Source organism: Equus caballus, chromosome X, assembly GCF_041296265.1.
Source record: "Equus caballus isolate H_3958 breed thoroughbred chromosome X, TB-T2T, whole genome shotgun sequence".
Classification (NCBI taxonomy): Eukaryota; Metazoa; Chordata; class Mammalia; order Perissodactyla; family Equidae; genus Equus; species Equus caballus.
Window position 1 is genome coordinate 40,835,835 of NC_091715.1, and position 24,024 is coordinate 40,859,858.

General features: G+C 38.7%; 1 protein-coding gene and 3 non-coding genes across 4 annotated transcripts in view; all 4 read left to right on the forward strand.

Moving 5' to 3' along the window:
* CLCN5 (chloride voltage-gated channel 5) overlaps nt 1-24,024 on the forward strand; it is a 141,114-nt gene that overhangs the window by 77,630 nt on the left and 39,460 nt on the right. The window contains exon 3 of the mRNA XM_005614151.4: nt 20,803-20,949. Within this exon, the coding sequence (XP_005614208.1) occupies nt 20,803-20,949 (147 nt within the window). The remainder of the gene's footprint in view (nt 1-20,802; nt 20,950-24,024) is intronic.
* MIR500-2 (microRNA mir-500-2) lies at nt 405-488 on the forward strand. The gene has a single exon (NR_033097.1). It is a non-coding gene; the product is annotated as a microRNA mir-500-2 (primary transcript).
* Nucleotides 1,834-1,930, forward strand: MIR660 (microRNA mir-660). Its single transcript, NR_033111.1, has one exon. It is a non-coding gene; the product is annotated as a microRNA mir-660 (primary transcript).
* Nucleotides 2,711-2,790, forward strand: MIR502 (microRNA mir-502). Its single transcript, NR_033099.1, has one exon. It is a non-coding gene; the product is annotated as a microRNA mir-502 (primary transcript).

Here is a 24,024-nt window from a genome sequence, read left to right on the forward strand (position 1 = left end):
GCCTGCTGTGTGCCTGCCTGCCATCTGTCCTTCGTTCATTCTTTCTCTCCTCAAATAGTATTTACTAGGTACTGTGCTGGGCTTTGGATGCAGAAGAGTGGACAAGACAGACTTGGCCCCTGCCCTCCTGGCCCTTACAGTCCAGGGAGGAGGATGGACTTTGCCATCACCCACCACCCCTGCATGTACTGAGGGTGATTGGGCCACGTAGGGGACTTCTTATCTACCCTCCCTCAGCTTACAAACAAGTGTGACACTTCTCATTCCTGCTCTCACGCTGATGTTTGTAGGAGAACCTTCTCCTTACTTTAGTTCAATCCTATGTAAATGCACTGGGCAAGAATAGTGAGCCTTCTTGTTAAACACACACGGAAGGTGTGTAGGTGCTGGAATCTTCTGTTCTGGCTCCCCCTCTCTAATCCTTGCTACCTGGGTGAGAGTGCTTTCTGAATGCAATGCACCTGGGCAAGGATTCCGAGAGGGAGAGTGTCATCTTCGCATAGAACAGAGCACCTCTACATCCTCCCTCCCTCCTTTGTATAACAACCTGTTGAGTACCTGCTCTATTTCAGGTGCTGTGCTGGGCAACTGGCCCACAAGAGAATGAACCACATCTGGTCCCTTCCTGCAGGTTGGATAATGGATTCCTTCTCGTTCATTATGCCTGCATGTCCTGAGGGTGGGTGGGCTGCACATTGGGACCTGACATGCCCACCCCGCTCCTGTCTCACACAGATGTGTATAGGAGAATCTTCTAAACCTCAGTACCATCCCACATCAATGTACTGTGCAGAAGGGTCCGACTGGTACACACAGAGACATGTACCACAGAATGGGTCCCTGACCGGGTGCATCACTCTCCTTCATTCAGCCTAGGTGTCGGTGCTGTCTTGAATCACTGTCCCCATTCAAGGACTCCAAGGGAAGGAGCATTGTCTACATTTAGAAGGACAGAGCTCCTGTACAGCAACTCTCCCTCCTCTTTTCCCTTCTTTCCACAGATATCTGAGTATCTACTAGATGCCGGGTACTATGTTGGTCACAGAGGATGTAGCAGGGATCAAAACAGGCAAGACTGCTACCCTTACATTCTGGTGGGGGTAAGCACACTAGGACACTGGATGCTGTGGGCTAAGAGGCCACTGTTCAAGAGAATGAAGTAGATCTATATGTTCCTTGCTACCCATTCTGCAAACATGAGCATGTGCAGGTTATGCTAGAGCGAGATTTCTGCCCGCCCCATCCTCCACACACACCCAGCGACATGGACCTGCATGTGGAGACTCCCACTTACAGGGAGGGCAGGGGATGGAGCCTGCTGTGCTGGCTCCCTCCCACCCACGCATGCAGCCCAGCAAGCTTTCCTAACCCTCCCACCAATAGAGACTAAATGAAGGAGGCCTTACTAGCTCTCCTTCATGCTGCTGTGTGCAGGAGAAATTCTTTTCTGTACCTTTCTGTACAGTCACATGTGAACACACTATATGCAGAAAAGTGAGCCTTCCCTGTAAACGCACACACACAGCACTCAGGTATAGAAACACAGAAGGTGCATCCCCTGTACACGGAGCTGCATCCACAGTATGCATAGGATACTGAGCATCATTAGCAGTGTCCTGTTGCCCATGTCCAATGTGCAGGGCAGTGAGCTTTCTACCTGCTCCTTCCACAGCCAGAGCTTGAATGGAAAGCGGCCCTGACATATTGCTTATCTCACACATGCATCTGCAGAAAAAACACTTCCCCTCTGTGTAATCATAGGCAAGTTACCTTGTGAGCCGGAGAGTGCTGTTTCATGTACACACACACACACGAGATGTGCAGAAGAACGAACTGCTCCTTCTCCTGTACCCATTGCATATCGGAGTTGTGAATTCTGAAAGCACCTCCTGTGTGCATGGATTACAGGAGGGCGAGCCTTGTCATCATGAACCTTCTGCCGAACAATTCAATCAGCACATGTTTATTGATCACTTTTTATGTGTCATGCACTGTGCTAGGAATATCCTGCTGAATAAGAGACAGTGTGTGTCTCTCTTTAAAGGACTTCCTGTCTGGTGGAGGTGTGGGGTGAATGAACTTCTCCAGGCTAGAAGACAGGCATGCAGGATGTGCCAGGGATCCAGCCGCCTTCTTCTCCTATGCATACCCACGTTCCCCCTGTGCGTGCGCGCGCACACACACACACACACGTAAACATAGACACATTTCTGCACAAAACTGAAAGGCAGGAGAGAGGCTTTGTTATTATTTACACTTGTCTGCAGAAGTGTGAACTTCCGTGTTGCACACACACACTTAAATGCATGTATGGTGTGCAGGTGCCTGGACTGTGCAGCCTGGGCATGAGTGCTGGCTTATTGGAGCAGTGAGCTTGTGCAGGGATACGAGATTGGGAGGCTGCTTTAGGTATAGGACAGAGCCTGTGCAACTCTTCCCTTACTGTTCTTTGCTATTCTTTCAGTCAGCTATTTGTGTGTACATTTCTTTGTCCATCCATTTAACAAATTTCCTGAGTTCTGCTGTTTGGGGATGCTACGGGGAGCTAACTGCTCAGGGACACCAGCCTTTCTGTCTAGCAGACTCTTGAAGAGTCAACTTCCTTATGACAATGCCTGTGGATACATGGGCTCAGGGTGCAGGAATGGGGCTTCTCTTTATCCCCTCACACAGATGTCCATGTGGTATGCACGTCCTGAGCCTTCTGCCCTGCTCCCCCTCTCTAATCCTTGCTATCTGGGTGCTAGTGCTGTCTCAATGCAATGCACCTGGGCAAGGATTCAGAGAGGGTGGGCTTGACAGCACCAAGAAGGACAGAGCCTATACATCACCCCTCCCTCGTCTCTCTCCCCTCCCTCCCCTCCCTTCCTTCCCAGTGAGAGTTTTTGAGTGACTGGTGGCTGTTGAGGAAGCACAGGAGAACAGAATAGTTAGGGGTTTGGAGCTCTCTGTCTGGTGGGCTTGTCTGTGTTCTAGAAGAAATGTCCTTATCAAATAATGTCTATGTGTTCAGGTGCCCCGAATGCTGGAGAGTGAGCTTTTTCTTTATTCTCTTCCTCCTGCCTTCCACACACAGGGTCGTGAGCAGGGACCAGAGTCTTCCCATGTGCTCCCTCCTTCCCTTCCTTTCAACCTAGATGTAAGCGCTCTCTCTAATATTGTCTCCAGTCAAGGCTTCAAAGAGAGGAAGCCATGCCTACATATGGCAGGACTGAATGCTGTTATCTCTCCCTTCTTGCCTTTCTGAATATATGTGGAGTTTCTGTGATGTGTCAGGCACTGTGATGTGTCAGGATTGAGTGTCGAGGATACAGTAATGTACAAGGCAGGACAATCACTGGACAGGCTCTCTGGTGGGCACCTTTAGGAGAATGAACTTCATCCAGATCCACAGTACAGATAGGCACAAATGCTGGAGGTGCCAAAGAATGAGCTTTGCTATTCCCCCCACTCACTCAGGGCACCCTCACCTCATATCCTTGGAGGGCAAAGAGACATGCACGTTTGTGGAGAAGCTTCACACCTACAGGATGTGTAGGAGTTTGAGCTCATAAGTTGTCCCTTATCTCCCTAGACTTGCAGGCAGAACTGTGAGCTTCTTTAAGATGGCCACCACAGACTCTTGAATTGGAGACGAGGTGAAGAGCAAAGGGCTCTCTTATTGCTGATCTTGTGTGCACACCACACAGTATGGAAATGAACAGCCTGTATCTTTATATTACTATACCATCTGTCTCTCTATTTCCATTTCTCTCTGTCTCTGTCTATCTGTCCCTGTCTGTCTGTCTCACCTGGGGCATGCAGATTTACTCCATCTGCCCTGTCCTTGGTATCTGGGCCTGAGTGCTCTCTCGGTGCAGGGCTCCAGTACAAGGACTCGAAGAGGGTGAGCCTCGTCTGACATGGACAAGTGCAGAGTACCCTTAGATACCCTTCTCTCCCATTCGTTCATTTATTTCTTTGATAAATATTTATTGAACAGCTTCTGGGTGTTGGGGATGCAGTGGCCTTACTATCTCGTGGGTTTGTGTGAGAATAAGCGTCTTTATTATCATTGTGTCCACATGCTCAATGTGGGAGGAAATGAACCTTCCATTTCTTCCTCCCCGCTCACAGAAAGGTGAATGTTCTCTTGAGCAGACTATTGGAAGCATATAGAAGAGCGAGCTTCCTTATTACCTGTTACGCACACACGTAGTGTGTCAGGACGAGCCTTGTCATCGCAGGCAGGTAGAGGTGCTTGCACCTGTGCAGGCACACGCTGTTCCAGTGCTTGAGCCTTCCTATCTTCTCCCTCTCTCCTGTCCGTTGTACATAGGTGCCCTGCCTTCTGAATCCACCTGCTGTGTGCCTGGGTCCAAGAAAAGTGTATATTGTGATCACAGAAGAGGACTGTGCATCTTTACATTGTTTTCCTCAGACTTGGTCATTCTTTCGGCAGTTATTTAGGGAGCATTTACTGTGTGCCAGCCCCTGCACTGGTTGCTAGAAATACTGCAGTGACCACAATAAACAGCATTGGGGGTTTGGCCTTGTGGGCACATACAGGAGTTTCTTGGAAACTCTGAATGTGTTCCCCATCTGCTTTTTAACTTCACGTTCGGGTGTAAAGAGAGGCAGAAGAGTATTGTTCCAGAGTTCAAAGTTGCATATCAGCAGCATGTTTTGTCTCCTGGAAATGAGGGGGCAATCCAATGAGTTAAGCTATTTGGATAAGTCTTTAAGAAAAAAGGGGCAGGGTTAGAGAATCCAGATTTAGTCCAGCATTTTTAGCCTGTCCCAACTGTGGCCTTAGCAGTCTTCTCCAGTAGTTACTCTCCACATCAGCCAGGCTGATCTAGTCATTCCTACCTTTCTTAGTGCCTTTACTGATTTCCCATTACAGATTTATGATTTTCAGGTCAGCATAGCAATACAGTATCACAAATGGTGAGAGAGAGAGAGAGAGACAGTGGCAGAAAGAGACAGATACTATATTTCAGTCTTCTTTCTTGAGTTCTTAAATAGGTGGGACTTAAAAATTCTGACACTTGATCCTTCTCTCCCACGTTCTCCCAATATGCTCTGCAGAAAAGACTTGGGTTGTTTAATACGTACCCCTGGATACTCTAAAATCCCATTTTCTTACTACTCAGCCTTGCTCTTATTTTTCTCAGACTTTATATCTCTCTTGATGTGCAGGGCCAGCAGCATCAGCATTCCCTGGGACCTTGTGAGAAATACAAATTGTCAGACCCCACCTCAGACCTAGGGAATGAGAAAGTCGGGGGGGGGAGCGGGTGGCAAGGGCAGTGATCTTGGTTTTAACCAGCCCTCCAGAGGACTCTTGATACCCACTGAACTTTGAGAACCACTGGTTTAAATAACTTTAATAGAGATTTCTGTGTTCCACAGGATGATTTTTAGAGTCAAAATTTCCTTATGTGTAAACTGCCCTTTTAGCATCCTTTGATGTTTTTTAACTTAATAGATTTATTTTTTTTGAGCAGTTTTAGATTTACAGAAAAATTGAGCAGAAAGTACAGAGAGTTGCCATATATTCCCCCACCCCACTTTCTGTTATTATTGACATCCTGCAGTTAGTGTAGTACACTTGTTACAATTGATGGGCCAATATTGATACATTGTTATTAACAGAGTCCATAGTTTACATTAGGGTTCCCTCTTTGTGCTGTGCATTCTGTGGGTTTGAATAAATGTATAATGACATCATGTATCCACCATTAAAGTATCATACAGAGTAGTTTCACTGCCCTAAAAATCCTCTGTATTCTGCCTATTCATCCCTCTCCCTCCTTCCTCCCAACCCCAGGCAACAACTGATCCTTTTACTGTCTCTGTAGTTTTGCCTTTTCCAGAATGTCCTATAGTTGGAATCATACAGTATGTAGACTTTTCAGAATGGCTTCTTTTACTTCATTTAAGACTCCTCCATATCTTTTCGTGGCTTGATAGCTCATTTGTTTTTATCACTAGATGATATTCTGTCTGGATGTACCACAGTTTGTCTGTCCATTCACCTACTGAAGGACATCTTGGTTTCTTTCAGCTTTTGGCAATTATGAGTAAAGCTGCTATAAGCATCTGTGTGCAGGTTTTTATGTGGACATAAATTTTCAGATCATTGGGTGAATACCAAGGAGTGTGATTGCTGGATTGTATAGTAAGAGCATGTTTTTTTCCTAAGAAATTGCCAAACTGTCTTCCAAAGTGGCTGTACCATTCATATTCCCACCAGCAATGAATGAGAGTTCCTGTTGCTCCGCATCCTCTCCAGTGTTTGGTGTTGTCAGTGTTCTGGATTTTAGCCATTCTGATAGGTATGTAGTGGGATCTCGTTTTAATTTGCAATTCTCTAATTACACATGATGGTGAACATCTTTTCATATGCTTATTTGCAATCCGTATATCTTCTTTGGTTACATTTCAATCTTTTGCCTATTTTTTAATTGGGTTGTTCATTTTCTTGTTGTTGAATTTTAAGATTTCTTTGTATATTTTGGATATCAGCCACTTACCAGATATGGCTTTTGCAAATATTTCTCTCAGTATGTGACTTGTTTTTTCATTTTATTAACAGTGGATTTTGCAGAGAAGTTTTTAATTTTAATAAAGCCCAATTTTTATCAATTTTTTCTTTCATAGATCATACTTTTAGTGTTATATCTAAAAAGTCATTGCCAAACTCAAGGTCACCAGATTTTCTTTTATGTTATCTTGTAGAAGTTTTATAGTTTTGCATTTTACATTTAAGTCTATGATCCATTTTGAGTTAATTCTTGTAAAAATTGAAGATCTGTGTCTAGATTCATTTTTTGTTTGCATGAAGATGTCCAGTTGTTCCAGCACCATTTGTTGAAAAGGCTATCCTTTCTCCACTGAATTGCCTTTGCTCCTTTGCCAAAGATCAGTTAACTATATTTGTGTGTTTCTGTTCCTGGGTTCTTTATTCTGTTCTGTTGATCTCTTTGTCTCTTCTTTTACCAGTATCGTACTGTCTTGATTACTGTAGTTTTATTGTAAGTCTTGAAGTCCGGTAATGTCAGTGCTCCGATTTTGTTCTTCTCCTTCAGTACTGTGTTGGCTATTCTGTGTCTTTTGCCTCTCCATATAAACTTTAGAATCAGTTTCTCAGTGTCCACAAAATAACTTACTGGGATTGTAATTGGGGTTGCCTTGAATCTATAGATGAAGTTGGGAAGAACTAACATGTTGATAATATCGAGTCTTCCTATCCACGTGCATGGAATGTATCTCCAATTATTTAGATCCTCTTTGATGTCTTTCATCAGATTTTTATAGTTTTCCTCATATACGTCTTATACATATTTTGTTAGATTTATACCAAATTATCTCATTTTTTCTTGCTAATGTAAATGACATAGTGTTTTTAGTTTCAAATTTCAGTTGTTCGTTGCTGATACATAAGGAAGTAGTCGACTTTTGTATGTTGACCTTGTATCCTGCAACCTTGCTATAGTTGCTTATTAGTTCTGGGAGTTTTTTTGTTGATTCCTTTGGATTTTCCACATAGACAATCATGTCATTGTGAACAAAGACAGTTTTATGTCTTCCTTCCCAACCTATATACCTTTTGTTTCCTTTTCTTGTTTTATTGCATTAGTTGGGACTTCCAGTACAATGCTGAATAGGAGTGTTGAGTGCAGATATTCTTGTCTTGTTTCTTATCTTAGCAGGAAAGCATCTAGTTTCTCACCATTAAGTATGATACTAACTAGGTTTTTTGTAGATGTTCTTTATCAAGTCCAGGAGGTTCCCCTTCATTCCTAATTGCTGAGAGATTTTTGTCATTAATGGATGTTGGATTTTATCAAATCCCTTTTTTTTTGGTATTGATTGATATGTTCATATGATTTTTCTTCTGTAGCCTTTCATTACATTAATTTTTAAATTTTGGACCTGCTTTGCATGCCTGAAATAAATCACACTTGGTCAATGTATATAAGTTCTTTTTACACGTAGTTGGATTTGATCTGCTAGTATTTTGTTGAGAATTTTTGCAGTTATGTTCATGAGAGAGGTTGGTCTGTAGTTTTCCTTTCCTGTAATGTCTTTGTCTTGTTTTGGTATTAAAATAATGCTAGCCTTATGGAATGGGTTAGGAAGTATTCCCTCTGATTCTATTTTTTGAAAGAGGTTGTAGAGAATTAATATAATTTCTTCTTTAAATGTTTGGTAGAATTCACCAGTGATCCTATCTGGGTCTAGTGCTTTCTGTTTTGGAAGGTTATTGATTAGTGATTCAATTTTTTGAATAGATATAGGCATATTCTCACGATCTATTTTTCTTTGTGTGAGTTTTGGTAGATTATGTCTTTCAAGGAGTTGGTCTATTTTATCTAGGTTATCAAACTTGTGGACAGAGAATTGTTAATAATATTCCTTTATTATCTTTTTTATGTCTACATGATGAATAGTGATGGTCCCTATTTCGTTTTTTTATATTAGTAATTTGTATCTTCTCTCTTTTTTTCTTAGTTAACCTAGCTAGAGGTTTATTAATTTTATTGATCTTTTCAAAGTACCAACTTTTGCTTTTGTTGATTTTCTCCATTGATTTCCTGTCTTCAATTTCGTTGACTTCTGCTCTAATTTTTATTATTTCTTTTCTTCTGCTTACTTTGGGTTTAATTTGCTCTTCTTTTTCTAGTTTCCTAAGGTGGAAGCTTAGATGGTTGATTTTAGATCTTCTTTTCTGATATATGCTTCTTTTCTGATATATTCAATTCTATAAATTTTCTTCTAAGTACTGATTTTGCTGCATCCAACAAATTGTGATGTTGTTTTTTCATTTTTATTTAGTTTAAAATGTTGTGAAATTTCTCTTGAGACTTTTTCTTGGACTCTTGTGTTATTTAGAAGTATGTTGTTTAAACTTCAAGTATGTAGGATTTTTTCAGCTACCTTTCCGTTATTGATTTCTAGTTTAATTCCATTGTGATCCAAGAGCAGGCTTTGTATGATTTCCTTTTTAAAAATTTGTTAAAGTATATTTCATGGCCCAGAATGTCATCTCTCTTAAAGAATATTCTGTATGAGCTTGAGAAGAATGTGTATTCTGCTGTTGTTAGATGAAGAATACTACAGATGTCAGTTAGATCCAGTTGATTGATGATGCTGTGTTCAACTATGTCTTTACTGATTTTCTGCTGCTGGATCTGTCCATTTCCAGTAGAGGGGTGTTGAAGTCTCTAAGATGAACCCATTTCTCTTTGCCATTCTATCAGGTTTTGCCTCGTGTATTTTTACACTGTGTTGTTAGGCACATATAAATTAAGGATTATATGGCTTCTTTGAGAATTGACCCCTTTATTATTATGTAATGCCGTTCTTTATCCCTGATAATTTTCCTTGCTCTGAAGTGTGCTTTGTCTGAAATTAATATAGCTACTCCAGCTTCCTTTTGATTAGTGTTAGCGTGTTATATCTTTCTCCATCTTCTTGCCTTTAATCTGAGTCTTTATATTTAAAGTAAGTTCCTTGTAGACAACATAGTTGGATATTGTATTTTTACTCTGACAGTCTCTGTCTTTTAATTGGTCTATTTAGACCATTGACATTTAAAGAGATTACTGATATGGTTGGATTAATATCAGCCATATTCGTTACTGTTTCCTATTCATTGCCCTTGTTCTTTTTTGTCTTCCATTCTTTTTCTGCCTTCTCTGGTTTTAACGGAACATTTTATATGATTTTGTATGAATAGTTTCTATTTTTCCTCCTTTCTTGTCCTATCAATTATACTTCTTTTTTAAAAGTTTTTCTTTTTAGTGGTTGCCCTATGTCTACAATATGCATTTATAACTAATTCAAGTCTTTCAAATAATCTAATACTACTTCATGGGTAATACAAGTACCCTGTAACAGAGTATTCCCACTTCCTCTCTCCTGTCTCTTGTAACATTGCTGTCTTTCGTTTCACTTGTTCATAAGTGATCATCACTGAAAACTTTAATGACATTATTATTTTGAACAAACTATTTTTGGTTAGATCAATTAAGAATAAAACAAAATATTTTACTTTAATTTATTCCTTCTCTAGCATTCTTCCTTTCTTTATGTAGATCTGAGTTTCTGACCTATATTATTTTCTTCTTTCTGTAGAATTTCTTTTAACATTTCTTGCAAGGCAAGTCTACTTGAACAATTTCTCTGAGAAAAATTTCAGTTTTGAAGGGTAGTTTCTCTGGATTCAGAATTCTGGATTGGTGGTTCTTTTCAGCCTTTCATATATTTCACTATTCTATCTTTTTGCTTGCATAGTTTCTGAAGAGAAGTCTGATATAATTGTGATCCTTGCTCCTCTATAGGTAAGGTGTTTTTTCCTCTGACTGCTTTCAAGATTTTTTCTTTGTCTTTGATTTTCTGCAGTTTGGATATGATATGCCTAAATGTGGATTTTTTTTGTATTTGTCCTCCTTAGTATTTTCTGACCTTCCTGGACCTGTGGTTTGGTGATTATCATTAATTTTAGGAAATTCTCAGTCGTTATTACTTCAGATATTTCTTCTGTTCCTTTCTTTCTTCTCCTTCTGGTATTCCCTTTATGCATATGTTACACCTTCTGTAATTTTCCCATAGTTTTTGATATTCTGTTCATTTTTTTCATTCTTTTTTTTCTCTTTGCGTTTCAGTTTTGGAAGTTTCTTTTGACATTTCTTGAAGCTTGCTGATTCTTTTCCTCTGCTGTGTCCAGTCTGTTGATGAGCTCAGCAAAGGCATTCTTCATATCTGTCACAGTGTTTTTCATCTCTAGCATTTCCTTTTGATTTTTTCTGAGAGTTTTCATCTCTCTTCTTACATTACCCATCTTTTTTGCATGTTGTCCACCTTTTCCTTTAGGGCCCTTAGCATATTAATCATAGTTAGTTTAAACTGCTGTTCTGATAATTCTAACATGCATTCCATATCTGACTCTCGTTCTGATACTTGCTCTGTCTCTGCATGCTGTGTTCTTTTGTCGTTTAGTATTCGTTGTAATTTTTTGTTAAAAACTGGATATGATATACTGGTAAAAGTAACTGAGGTAAATATGCCTTTAGTGTGAGGTTTCATGTTTATTTGGGTAGAGGTTAGGCTGTTTTTACTGTATGCTGTAGTTGTATGTGTCAGAGGCTAAAATTTCCTCTAGTGTCTTTGTTTTTGTCTGTCTTGTGTATTTGGGTTTTCCTAGAGATGGCTTCTTAAATAAGGTTTAAGACATGAGTTCTTTCAATTGTATTCCCCTGTTGTCATTCAGGAGCCCTACTGATGTGGTAGTAAGGTGTGTGGGAAGAGGAAGTATTCTATAGTCCTGTGATTGGGTTTCAGTCTTTTAGTGTGCCTGTACCCCTCAGTTGTGAACTTCACAAGTGTTTCTCAGTTTTGTTTTGGGGTTCTGCCCGTTTTGTGAGACAGGAGGCTAGAGGGAGCTAGAGTTGAGTTTTCCTTTCCCTTAAGTTGGTTAGGCTCTGGTAAAATAGTTTCTCTTGAGGGTAGGCCTTGTTGAGAAGAACAGAATGCTCTGTTGTATTGCAAAATGGCTGCATTTCCCCTCCCCTGGCTGGAAGCACAAGGGGGTTTTTCTCTGGTTTTCACTGTGAGAACCTTAGTAGGGCTTCTGGCAAAACTTATGGAAGTGTGGGGTCCCTCTAAGACTGGGTGCCCTGAGTTTTTAACTCTCAAACTTGTCTACACTGAGCCACCAGCGATTCTTCAATTACAATTTAGGTTCTCCTACCCTGGTACTGGTTCCCCCAGAGGTTTCTGCTCGTGTAGGCTGTGATTTTCTGTATCTGCCTGTCTTTCTCTCCAATTCTGGGGGCAACAGTTTGCCCTGTGACCTCAGTTCTCTGGTGGATCTAAGAAGACTTGTTGATTTTTGGTTTGTTCAGCTTTTTTCTCATTGTGAGGATGAGAGTGATGACTTCCAAGGACCTTACATGCTCGACCAGAAACCAGAAGTCCTTTGATTTTTACTTGGATATTTGCTTTCATCTTTTCTATTACCTTTATCTGTGATGACATGGATGTGTTCCTTTTCTGTTCCTTTTACTTCATTTTATTGCTTACATTCCCTGATGCAAAAAGTTATTTAATTTAGTACATATGAATTAATCCATTTTATCTCTTTTCATAGTCAGAAGTAATTTTGTCTATTCTCCACATCTGGGATAAATATACTATTCTGTGTTCTTTAAAAAATCAACTTTTAAAAACCCCATCTGGAATTTGTTGCAGTATAGTATATGCTGTAATTCTATATTGTTTTCCATTTTTATATCTAGCAGTCCTTCAACTATTTACTAAAAAGTGACTCTTTCCTTATATTTGTGTCACTTCTCGTTTATCAACTTTTAAGTTCTTATAATAGTTTGTATCCGTTGCTAGAATCTCTATTCTTAATCCAATACCATAAGGTTTTGATGATAGTTTCTTTTTAGAAGATTAAAATCTGACAGGATAAGTGTGCCATATTTACATTTAAGGAAATATATACACTAGTATCCTTGTCTACTTACTCTTCTAGATGAACTTCACTATCAGTCTTTTAAGTTACATAAGGGGTTCCATAGGGACTTTAGATTAATATATAAATATAATATAGTTCAAATTAGGATGTTTCGTTCTTGCTATATTTAGACTTTCCAAGGTCATGATACATCCAAGAGCATCTTTGTTGACTTATGTCTTCCTTGTTTTCCTCCTATTTGGCTTTTATAAATTTTTAAAGTAATGTTGCATTTTGAGTTTATGTCTCTGTCATAAATAAATTATTATATTTTCTAGTTCTGTGGTAGTACATAGGAATGCAGTTGCTTTCTGTATATTTTCTAATTTCTGAATTCATTTATTACCCAATTCTTAGTTAATATTCTTAGGATTATATAGATATGCATTCATACCACATATTCAAATATTCAATCCAAATATCAGAATATCGTATTTCTTCCTTTCCTATATGCATCCTTCGTTTTTTTCTCTTAGAATTTTTCTTGTACCATGTTAAATATAATTGGCAACGGAAGGCATTGTTGCCTTCCTGTAGTAAGGGGAATGATATTTTGCTACTAGAATTTAAATATTCTATACCGTGTCAGGAAAGAAATCCTACACCTGGAATATTGAAAAAATTTTAATCCAGAATAAATGTAAATTAAAAAAATCCATTCTTGACATGTGTTGAGATAATTATCACTTCAAAATTTTCTCTCTTAATCTGGTAAATTATGTTGATAGTTTCCCTTGTGATACCAGTCTTGCATTCTTGGAATAAACCCTCCTGTTTATAATAGGCAAATCTTTCAATGTGATCCTATATTCAGTTTGTTCAAGTTTATTTAAGAGTTTTACTTGTATATTCCAAAGTGAAAGTGATGTATAAATTTCATGTGTTGTCTTTGTCAGGCCAGGCAGGCCCTTGTCCTTGAACCTCAGGGCACTTCCATAGCCATTTTATTTATCACTTCTTCAAAGCCTTTATAACAGGGTGTTATTATATTTGCAAAATCTCTAAGATAAAATCAAAGAAAAGCTGATCTGCTAAGGGAAAATAGCATATTATTATTATTTTTATTTTATTGAGGTCATATTGGTTTATAACATTGTGTAATTTCAGATGTACATCATTATATATCAGTTTCTGTATAGACTGCATCATGCTCACTACCAATAGTTAGTTTTTTAAAAAAGTATATTATTTTTTAATTTTAATTTTTCTGAAATTTTAAAGCCCTTTTTTTCCTTTTCTTTAATGAATTATCTACTAATATCTTTTGCCTGTTCATCTGTTGGGATTCAGTTTTAATGATTTGAACAATCTCTATATATCTATTATTCCTTTGGAAAAAAAATTTATAGGAAATATTAGTTTGTCATGTGGTTCATTTTCATAGCCGTCAACACAGTCTCTTCTGACTGGTTTGTCCTCTTTCACCTTCTCACCAATCATGAGTGTGGTCCAAGTACAGTTTCTCCATTCTGTGTTCTTTCTCTGCTTCAACAATTCTCAAAGAGCAGTCTGGGAGTTCCTGAGACCCTTTGGGGGGGGGGGGGGTCTATGAGGTCAAAACCATTTTCATATTAATGTTAAGACATTATTTACCTTTTTCACTCTCCTTTTCTCATGAATAGACAGATGATGATGTCATTGCTCTGATGGCTAATGGAATATGTGAAGCAGAATCCAGCTGTCCTCTATTAAGGCAGACATTAAAAAGATTTGCAAAATGCCTCTCACTAATTTTTTTAGTTTTAGAAACTATAGATTTTTTCAAAAAATGTTAATGTTACCATACAGTGGGTTGAATAATAATCTAGTTTATACTCCAATTCCAGTTTTAGTTACATTATTTTGAGAAGCAGAAATGAAATGTGAATATTGGAGAGTAATCTCTGAGATGCCATAGGAAGTGCTTATTTCAAAGATTTGGGCCAATCCTTAACCCAAAGCACCTTCTCTACCAGTCGGAATTGTATTAATATTTAAATAAATTAATAAATATTTAAATGCATTAATAAATATGTATTTTAAGCATTTTGGGGTCTTAATTTATAATTCAGTAAATATCTGTAGAGAGAACCCATATAAAGAAAAACTCTTTAGGTTCCTCAATAATTTTGAAGACCAAAGGGAACTTGAGACCAAAAAGTTTGAGCGGCTGCGCTGATACTGCCTTCTCTGAGTCCTGTCTTCTCTCATAACTCCTCCTCAGCTGTAGAATGCCTCCCAGATAAAGACCACACTGGGAGAAGAAGCACTATTGTTTCCTCCTGGGACTTTTTACCTGCAACTCCGACTGGTAGAGAAGGTACCTTGGACTAAGGATTGGCCCAAACCTTTGAAATAAGCACTTTCTATGGCATCTCAGAGATTACTCTCCAATATTCACATTTCATTTCTGCTTCTCAAAATAATGTAACTAAAACTGGAATTGGAGTGTGAGCTAGATTATTTACTGAGATCTCTCTTTGTGTTCGGCACTTGGGTACACAGATTTAAGTCTCTTTGTCTTCAAGTAGCCCAAAGTATAGTGTGTAGACAAAAGGTGATTTTATGTATATGCCAGTTTTTATCACCTTCAGTGTTACACTTAGGATTGTGTTAATGTTTTATTTTTAATGATATGACAATACTTGTATCTTGGTAAATTGTATAATGCCTCTCTTAACCCTTTCTTCCTCTTGCAGTCTCCCTTTTCCACATTTGCAGTATCTGGCATATGTTATGCAGAATGCCATGTGCAGGTCAACAGTTATTTTTGAGGAGCAAAAATAAGAAATAGAAAAGTTTATTGCTTCTTTGTGCTTGTTAGCATTGGACTATGTGGTATATGTTCTATTTTCATTTGAAGGGTCGTGTATGTCGGCCCACCTATTGGTTTGTACATTTTTTTTTTGCCAGTTGGGCTAGTTGAGATGGATGTATTAATTTATTTTACCCAACATGTGTCACTGTCACTAGTAAAACAAGATGCCAGTGTGCCATACCACAAGCAAGCACTGTCCCGCCCACCCCACCTGGCTCTTTCAGTACAACTTTTGGGAATATGCACTCATCCTCCCCTTTCCCCCCTTCCTCCTCTATCCCAAATCACCTACATTGAAACTGAAAGTAGTAAACTGCCTTCCTAGTCCTTTCCTCCTCTCTCTTCCAGCCCAATGCTGCCACATCTCCTAAAATTGCGTTTTTATCATATTGTTCCTCAAAAACCACAGTGACTCCATTGGCTTCCCAGATCCTTTATGGTCTATCTCCATTCATTTGCTCACCTAATCTGTCCTCTAGTCAAGCACAAATGCCAGCCTTATTCTCAGCTCAAGCCTTTGCCATTTTGTTTCCTGGGCCTGGAATACCCTCTTTCCTCCATGAAGCCTTCTCTAGCTTACAAACTCCCCTCCATTTTCTGAATGCCAGTTGCACCTTTATTGTAACAGTTTAACACTTAGCTGTTGTGTAATTGCATTATGTGAAAGTTTTCTCCCCAACTAGACTATAAATTCCTTGAGAGTAGTGACAGGGTAACAAACACTTTTTGTATCCCCAATTCCCTACCCTCATAGTGCAAGGCATAGATGTATTGAGTGTCAACCATAAATATGTTGATTGGCTGTTAACCCTTCCTCCCCAACTGGAATCCTCCTCAATGTGCATTTATTGAACATTTACTCTGGAACAACACTAGAGTTGCTGGGACAACAGAAATGAAAAGGACATGGTGTAGTGACAAGACTCAAGTGGAAGAGATTATGCAATCAACATAGATGTCTGAACAAAGGGAGTGTTGAGGGAAAAGCCTGTTCGAGCTGGCCCTAGATGGATTGAATGGGATTTAACCAGGCTGAAAAGAAGATGGGAGGGCTGAATGGGATTCCAGATAGAGTATCTGGCCGGAGCAAAGGCACTGAGGCATAAATGTACATGGCCTGGGGGGGCAGCCAGAGGTGTAGTGGTTAAGTTCGCCAGCTCCACTTTGGCAGTCTGGGGTTCACCAGTTCAGATTCCAGGCACGGACCTATGCACCACTTATCAAGCCATGCTGTGGCAGGCATCCCACATATAAAGTAGAGGAAGATGGGCACAGATGTTAGCTCAGGGCCAATCTTCCTCAGCAAAAAAGAGGATTGGCGACAGATGTTAGCTTAGGGCTAATCTTCTTCGTCTTCAAAAAATGTACGTGGCCAAGGGGCCAGCCCAATGGTGTAGTGGTTAAGTTTGTGTGCTCTGCTTTGGTGGTTTGGGGTTTATAAGTTCGGATCCCAGGTGCAGACCTACAGTGCTCATCAAGCCATGCTGTGGTGGTGTCCCACATATAAAAAATAGAGGAAGATTGGCACAGATGTTAGCTCAGGGCCAATCTTCCTCACCAAAAACAAAAGAAAAAAGTAAAGTGCACGGCCTGCGTGGAGTATAACGAATTTGTGGCAGGAGATAAGTCTATCTAGATAGATGAAATCTAAATTTGATAGAGTCCTGAATGCCATGCAGAGAAATTTAAACTTGACCCTAAAGGCAATGGGGAAAGGAACCAGCTTATGATTTTAAGCAAGAGAGTGACAAAAGGCACTGAAGTGTCAGCTATGTAACACAAATATCAACCAAACAACATTTTCCCCTGATTTCTGTTCTCCCTATATGTAATCCACTAGTTGGGAAAATAAATCAAATCCCCTTACTTTGTTCCTAGCCTACCCTAAATTCTAACTGACCTCAGGCTGGTGGCCATCTAGATATTTGATTTATCTACATGTGCCAATCTCTGGACTGATGTGTCATAGTGAAGTTCCAAAGTGTTATGGAAAGAGCACTAGGCTTGGAGTTCAACTAGATGTGGGTTCAAATCTCAACTTTAAGGAACTTTAAGTTATTTCCTCATTATTCTGCTGCTTTAACCTTTTCTCTTGAACTCTTTTATATCTGCAAAATAAAACCAAAGACTGTAGCAGAGTGGATTGTCCATGGGCAAATATCACTTTGAGTTTTACTGATTGTATTTATTTCCTTTACTGAACTCCTATTTATAGCATCTGTTTTCCTTGATTTACTTGCTGCTTCTAATTTTCTTTAGTTGACCCTTTGTTTCTATGTACTTATCAAGGAAGCACTTTCAAACCCAAACAGTGAACCAGATAGCTGCTTCAGGAAATGTTTGGAATGAGACAGGTCAATTTAGATGGATTGCTCTGTGTCAGTGGATTACAGGAAGGAGTTCATAAAGTCCTAATGGGGAAACTGAAAAGTTTTCCAGCTTCTCCTTTGTTGAGTCTTCAGCTTGTAGTGTCATTATTTTGTTTTAATGAATTCCCAGAACAATAGGTACACCCATCTGAAAATATGACTACAGGACATATTCCAAAGCCAAATATGAATTATTTTTGGACTCCCCATACTTTTTCTTCCTATAATTTGTGTGGCTAATGTAGAGTTACTGGAACTGCGTATTTTAAATCATTTCCTGAATGAAACATAGAACCAGTGGAGAGAGAGGGAAAGGATTCTGCATCATTTTGCAATTTTCTTGCTTTCTTTCAGTGCTGGTCACTGTATGGAATTCATGGGCATTTAATAAATTTAAATGGAAAGAAAACCCCTTGAATTGTGCTACTCTATTAGCTTTGGTTGTTCTTGTCAGCTAAAATGGTGCTTGTTTTCAGCTAAGATTTCTAGAAACCTGGAATACCTACTCTTGAGAGTGAGTGCTTTTTGGCAGGTTGGTTGAAGGTAGTCAATCCCAGAGTTAGACAAACATTAACTGCAGTATTGACTCTGAAGCTGCCTGCATTGAAAAAGAAAGTTGATGTGGAGGGTGGGGGCAGGGAATATGCCTTGTTTGGATTTTATTATTTGTGTCTAGGTTAATGTTATTTCCACTGTTTTTTCATTTTCATCCAGTTGAGTTTGAAGTAGTAACAAGTGTCCAGTGGAGTTCTTGGGGCTTCAGGGCTGGAGCTTGAGGTAGAGATAAGAGCTGGAGATAGTAGGTCTCCTTAAAGATTAAAATAAAGTAAATCAGAGTAAGACAGGGAAGGATGTATTATCTCAGTCAGATCCAGAACAAAGTAGAGAGGCTATTTTTTTCTTAAAGAGTAAAGACGCTTCTTCCTGGGTGACAGGAGGGAAGACGGAGAGATTCAGCATTTCCTATGTGTTGTTAGAAATAGGAAAAAACTGCTAAGGATCTCCTGGTAGGTGAGGTTCCCTACAGGCAGCAACTGAGACAGGGAATTCCGTGTAAGTGCACTGTTGTGGGAGTGCTGGGAGAAGGGGAGTGAAGGAAGCAGGAGAGAGCAGGGGGAAAAGTCTGGGGGGGATGCAGGATTGGCAAGCGAGCGGCCCATTTGATCCACATAGCAAGCTTAGAGTTTTTGTTGGTTAGGAAGTGGTTTTATGATCAATAGTTTTGTACATATTAGTACTGAGTAGATGACCCTGCCTTCCTTGCTTGACCGCATGTCACTGTGTAAGCACGGTCATGTTCCAGGGGAATCTTTTGTTTAAGTTCACCTCTGTGCAGAGTGTAAGCTATTTGTGCATACTAAAGAGGGATATTGAGAATGCATTTCTTTTATTTATATTCATCTTTATCCATAAGTGAACTTTAGGTATCCCTTGGAATATCTGTTCTCTTGGTTTCAACCATCACCTTGATGTTGATAACTCCCAAATCTTTGCCTCTCAATCTTCATCTCATCTGGCCTACTCAGCATCATTTTTGTATCTGTCTCTCTGTCCCACAGTCATTTGTATATAGTAGGTGGTTCATAAATCTCCCTTACACTTCTGTCAGGCTGTTCTCTTTATTACAAGTGAAGTGTTGTGAAACTGAACACATGATTTGGAGCTTAACATTTTTTAACAACTGACTTGGCAAGTTACTTAGCCTCTCTGAGCTTCAGTTTCCCCATCTGCACCAGGAATGATAAAGCCACAGCATGGGAACATTGTAAAAATTAAGTCAAAGAGTTCATTTTAAGCACACAGCCCCGCCCCTGAAAATTGCTAAGTACCTGGTAAATGTTGGTTCTTTCTCATTTATGCTCAATGTTTGAAATATTTAATTTATCTGCTATGATTCAAATTTTTCAGACCTATTGCTTAATTTCCAATTTGGTTTTTACCACATTCATCACACATAATTCTGATAACCTAGAGTAAGAAGCTTCTTAAAAGATTTGGAATACTTCAAAAGGAATATTATTTGCCTAATCCAATAGAACTTTGCCAACTATGATTCTCAATCAAGATTTCATAAAACAAATTGGAGGAGCAGGGCTAGATAAGACAAAGTTGGCTATACTGTTTTTTTTTAATCAAATACTAAGATCTTTTGAGTATAATTTATAATCTGAAAATTCATACTTGGGATGTAGAAAATGTTTCATCTTTAATATTCAATTCTTGAGTAGAGAACAACATGGAATGGCGCAGCGCAGTGTGCCTCTTTTTCCCGGTATTTCTGTGCATCTGCATTGTGTTAGGAGCTCTGGGAGAGTCAGGGCCGTAAGATAATGTTTCTCCACTCTCAAATGGCTAACACATTTCTCAATACTGATGTCTAGTTTTTGTATCAATTGATTACTTGTGAACTCATATGAGTTTTGTATACATGTCCTCATTTGGTTTGCTCATTTGCATGGTTCTCAAACAACTGCTATCAACTACATGGTAAAGGTAGAGGTACATTACATCTGGAGGGTAACTGAATATACTAAGTAGTTTGCATGTCTGTGTTGTCAAAGTAAGAGCATGAATGAAGACGTAAGAATAAGTGCTAATCCAAAAGGTGAAAACTACCCAAATGTCCATCAGATGATGAATGAATAAACAAAATGTGGTATATTCACACAATGGGTATTATTTAGCCCTAAAGAGGAATGAGTGCTGATATGTGCTATACGTGGATGAGCCTTGAAAACCTTATGGGAAGTAAAAGAAGCTGGACACAAAAGGCCACATATTGTATGATTACATTTGTATGAAATATCCAAAATTGGCAAATCCTAGAGACAGAAAGAGAATAGAGGTTATAAGGGGTTGGGGGAAGGGGGTGGGGAATTATGTTTACTGGGTACAGAGTTTCTGTTTGGGATGATGAAAAATTCCTGGAAAAGGGTAGTGATGATGATTGTACAATATCGTAAATGTACTTAATGCTACTGAATTGTCTAGTTTAAAATGGCTCAAGTGGTAAATTTTATGTTATGTGTATTTACCACAAGAAAAAAAGAATAAGTGGTAAGGGGCTTGGAGGTCATTGTAATAAGCCTCCTGTTTTGTTCTGTGTTCTTTTCTTTTTTGCACAGGAGCCATGGATAACAGAGGCTTCCAGCAGGGGAGTTTCAATAGCTTCCGGAGCAGCTCCAGTGATGAAGACTTGATGGACATACCCGGGACAGCTATGGATTTCTCCATGAGAGATGACGTTCCTCCCTTAGATGGAGAAATAGAAGGTATCGTTACTGCCGATGACAATTTATGTTTTTAAAAATTATTTTTAATGTACATACAGTAAAATTCACTTATTTTCTGGTGCACAGTCCTTTGAGTTTTAACACATGCCTGTGATTCTTGCACATGCATGTACAGCTTCTGGTACTCCCCACCACTGACAGGATACAGACAGTTCAACACTCCAAAGAATTCTCTTTTGCTATCCCTTTGCAGTTAGATCTCCCTCACTCCCAACTCCTGGTAACCACTGATCTATTTTTCTCTGTCCCTACAGTTTTTCCTTTTCGAGAATGTTATATACATGGAGTCACATAGTATGTCACCATTTGAGACTGCCTTCACTCACTCAGCTCAATGCTTTGCAGATTCATCCAAGTTGTTCATTCTTTTTTCTTGCTGAGTAGTATAGGCTGGAATGGGATCGCTGGGTCATGTGGTAAATGTATGTTGAACTTTATAGGAAACGCAGGACCATTTTCTGGAATGGCTGTACGGTTTGCATCTGAACTAGCTATGTATGATAGCTCCGCTTGTTCCGCATCCTCAACAGCTCTTGGGATTTTCGGTAATTTTTAGTTGAGCCATTCTAACGGGTATGTAGTATTATCTCATCGTGGTTTTAATTTAATTTCCCTAATGGCTTATGTTGAACATCACTTGACATGCTTATTTGCCAACCTTGTATCCTCTTTGATGAAGTGTCTTTTCAAATCTTTGCCCCTTTTTATAATTAGGTTTTTTATTATCTGGAGTACGTTTATAAAATGAGAATTTCCCTCATCTGTTATTTGGTTATCCAGTAATGTCACTCTTTTTAATGGCTGCATACAGTTTCCTGGTATAGCTGTACCATAGTTTATTTAACCAAGCTTGCATTGATACACGTTTCAGTGATTTCCAATCTTTTGCTGTTACCAACAGTGCTATAATGAACAACCTTGTGTGTGTGTATCTTTTAAGTATATGAAAGCATTTCTGTAGCATGAGTGTATAAAAGTATTTATTTTCCCACAGCCTTGCTGGTGCTGAATATTGTAATTCTTTTTTCATCTTTAAAATATGATCAGTAAAATAAATAAATACATTCCCATTGTTTTAATTTGCACTTTTTTAAATTAATGAAGTTGAGCATATTTTCATATGTTTGTAACCATTTAAATTTTTTTTTCTGGAAGTTTCCTGTTCATATGATGTTTCTGTTTTTCTAATGGGCTGATTATCTTTTCTTATGTTTTTTATAGGAGCCCTTCGTATATTATAATTAATCTTTTGTCTAATGTGGGTTGAATATACTTTTTCCATTTCTGGTTTGCCTTTGTTAACTTTGTTTTTTTAATGTACAAATATTTTAAGTTTTTCTATAACTAGATTTATCATTCTTTTGTGACTTCTGAGCTTCTTGTTGTAATTAGAAAGGACTGTATCACTTTAAAATTAAATTTGTATAATTACTTAAAACTACTGTCTGGTTCTTTAACTGATTGGGATTGCCATTCTCAAAGTGCCGTCAGAGGATAAGAAACTTATGTCAGAATGCATTATTTAGCAGATTTGTAGTAAGGGCATATGACATTGCAGATACATTGCTGGGTTCTGGGAATTAGCAAGGCTTTTTAAGGCACCATCCCAGCATTCATGAAGTTGATTCTAGCTAGCTGTAACAGACACCTAAGTACTAATGATAGTACCTACTTCTTAGAGTTGTTTCCAGGATTAAATGAGTAATAACATAGAAAGTATTTATAACTGTACCTGGCATCGAGTTAATGCTCTAAAATGTTAGCTATCATTATTATTATTTTATTTCTATTATAACCCTATATTATAAGTGCTGTCGTTATTATAAGAACTGAACAGAGGAAGCATTCTGTGTGTGTGTCTGTGGAGGATTGGAAAAGATTTCACAGAAAAGGTGTGTTTAAGAAAGGCCTTGAAAGATAAGTTATTTGGTAGGAAGAAGAGCATTTGGGCAGAAAGCAAGCTTTTACAGAGATATCAACAGGCATAATATACAGAGGTATAAAAGGGCAGAATATAAGCCTAAATAAGTAAATTGGGGCCTTGAAAGTCATGCAAAGTAGTTTGAATTAAGCTTGTTGTCACCGCAAGGACAAGTTCCTTCACTCATTCATTCAACAAATACTTTTTAAGCACTTGCTATGAACCAGGCACTATTGTAGGCACTTGGGGTACAGTTGTGGGATTAAATAGATAAAATCCAGGTTGATCTGGAATTTAGATCTAGTTGGGTAAATAAGTAAACAAACAGATTACCTAGTTAATTACCTGTTATGATAAGTACTAGGATGGAAATAAACTAAATGACAATAGAAGATAACTGGGGAATAACACTTTAGTTAGAAAGGTCTGGGAACTCCTCCTGAGGAGGCAACCAACTTGGGATGACCATACCAGTATGAAAATCACGGGTTCAAGAAGGTAAGAAATTTGCCTAGTAAAGGTATCTCAGGAAAGTGACAGTAGAAGAGAGCCCCTGAATTTAAAGTTCATAAAAGAAATAGCAAACTCATGGTTTGGTATTTGGTGGTTTTTCATATTTGCCTATTTCTCTAAAAGGGACACCTGTTTCTGTATCACTTCTACTTATGTATAGTTATAACCAGAGTGAGTCGGTTATGGCAATCACTGGCTCTAGTGAAATGATCAGTTATGTATCCGTAAAGTTAAACTGCCTACCTCTCCTTAAGGCTTCTGGTCAAAGCAGAGTGGGTTAGCTTTGTTATCCTCATTGCATCGAATAGAAAATGATTTCATAGAGCATCTGTATCACCAAAGTACTTTTTGTGTGCTCATGTTGCTCTCAGTAGGTGGTTGGGGCAAGTGAGTATCCATTATTCCTATTTAACAGACTAGAAAACAGAGGCAGACAAGACTTTTACGTTGCCTATAAATGTTGAATGTGTTTTTACATGAGTAGTCCTTTGCAACTTTTCACAAGCCTTTACAGGAGAATTACTGCTTGTGGTTTACAAGGTCTGACCATAAAACAGGCTGTATTCCATGAGCCACACATGAAAATCAATTCACTTATACACTCTGTAGTGATATAATTT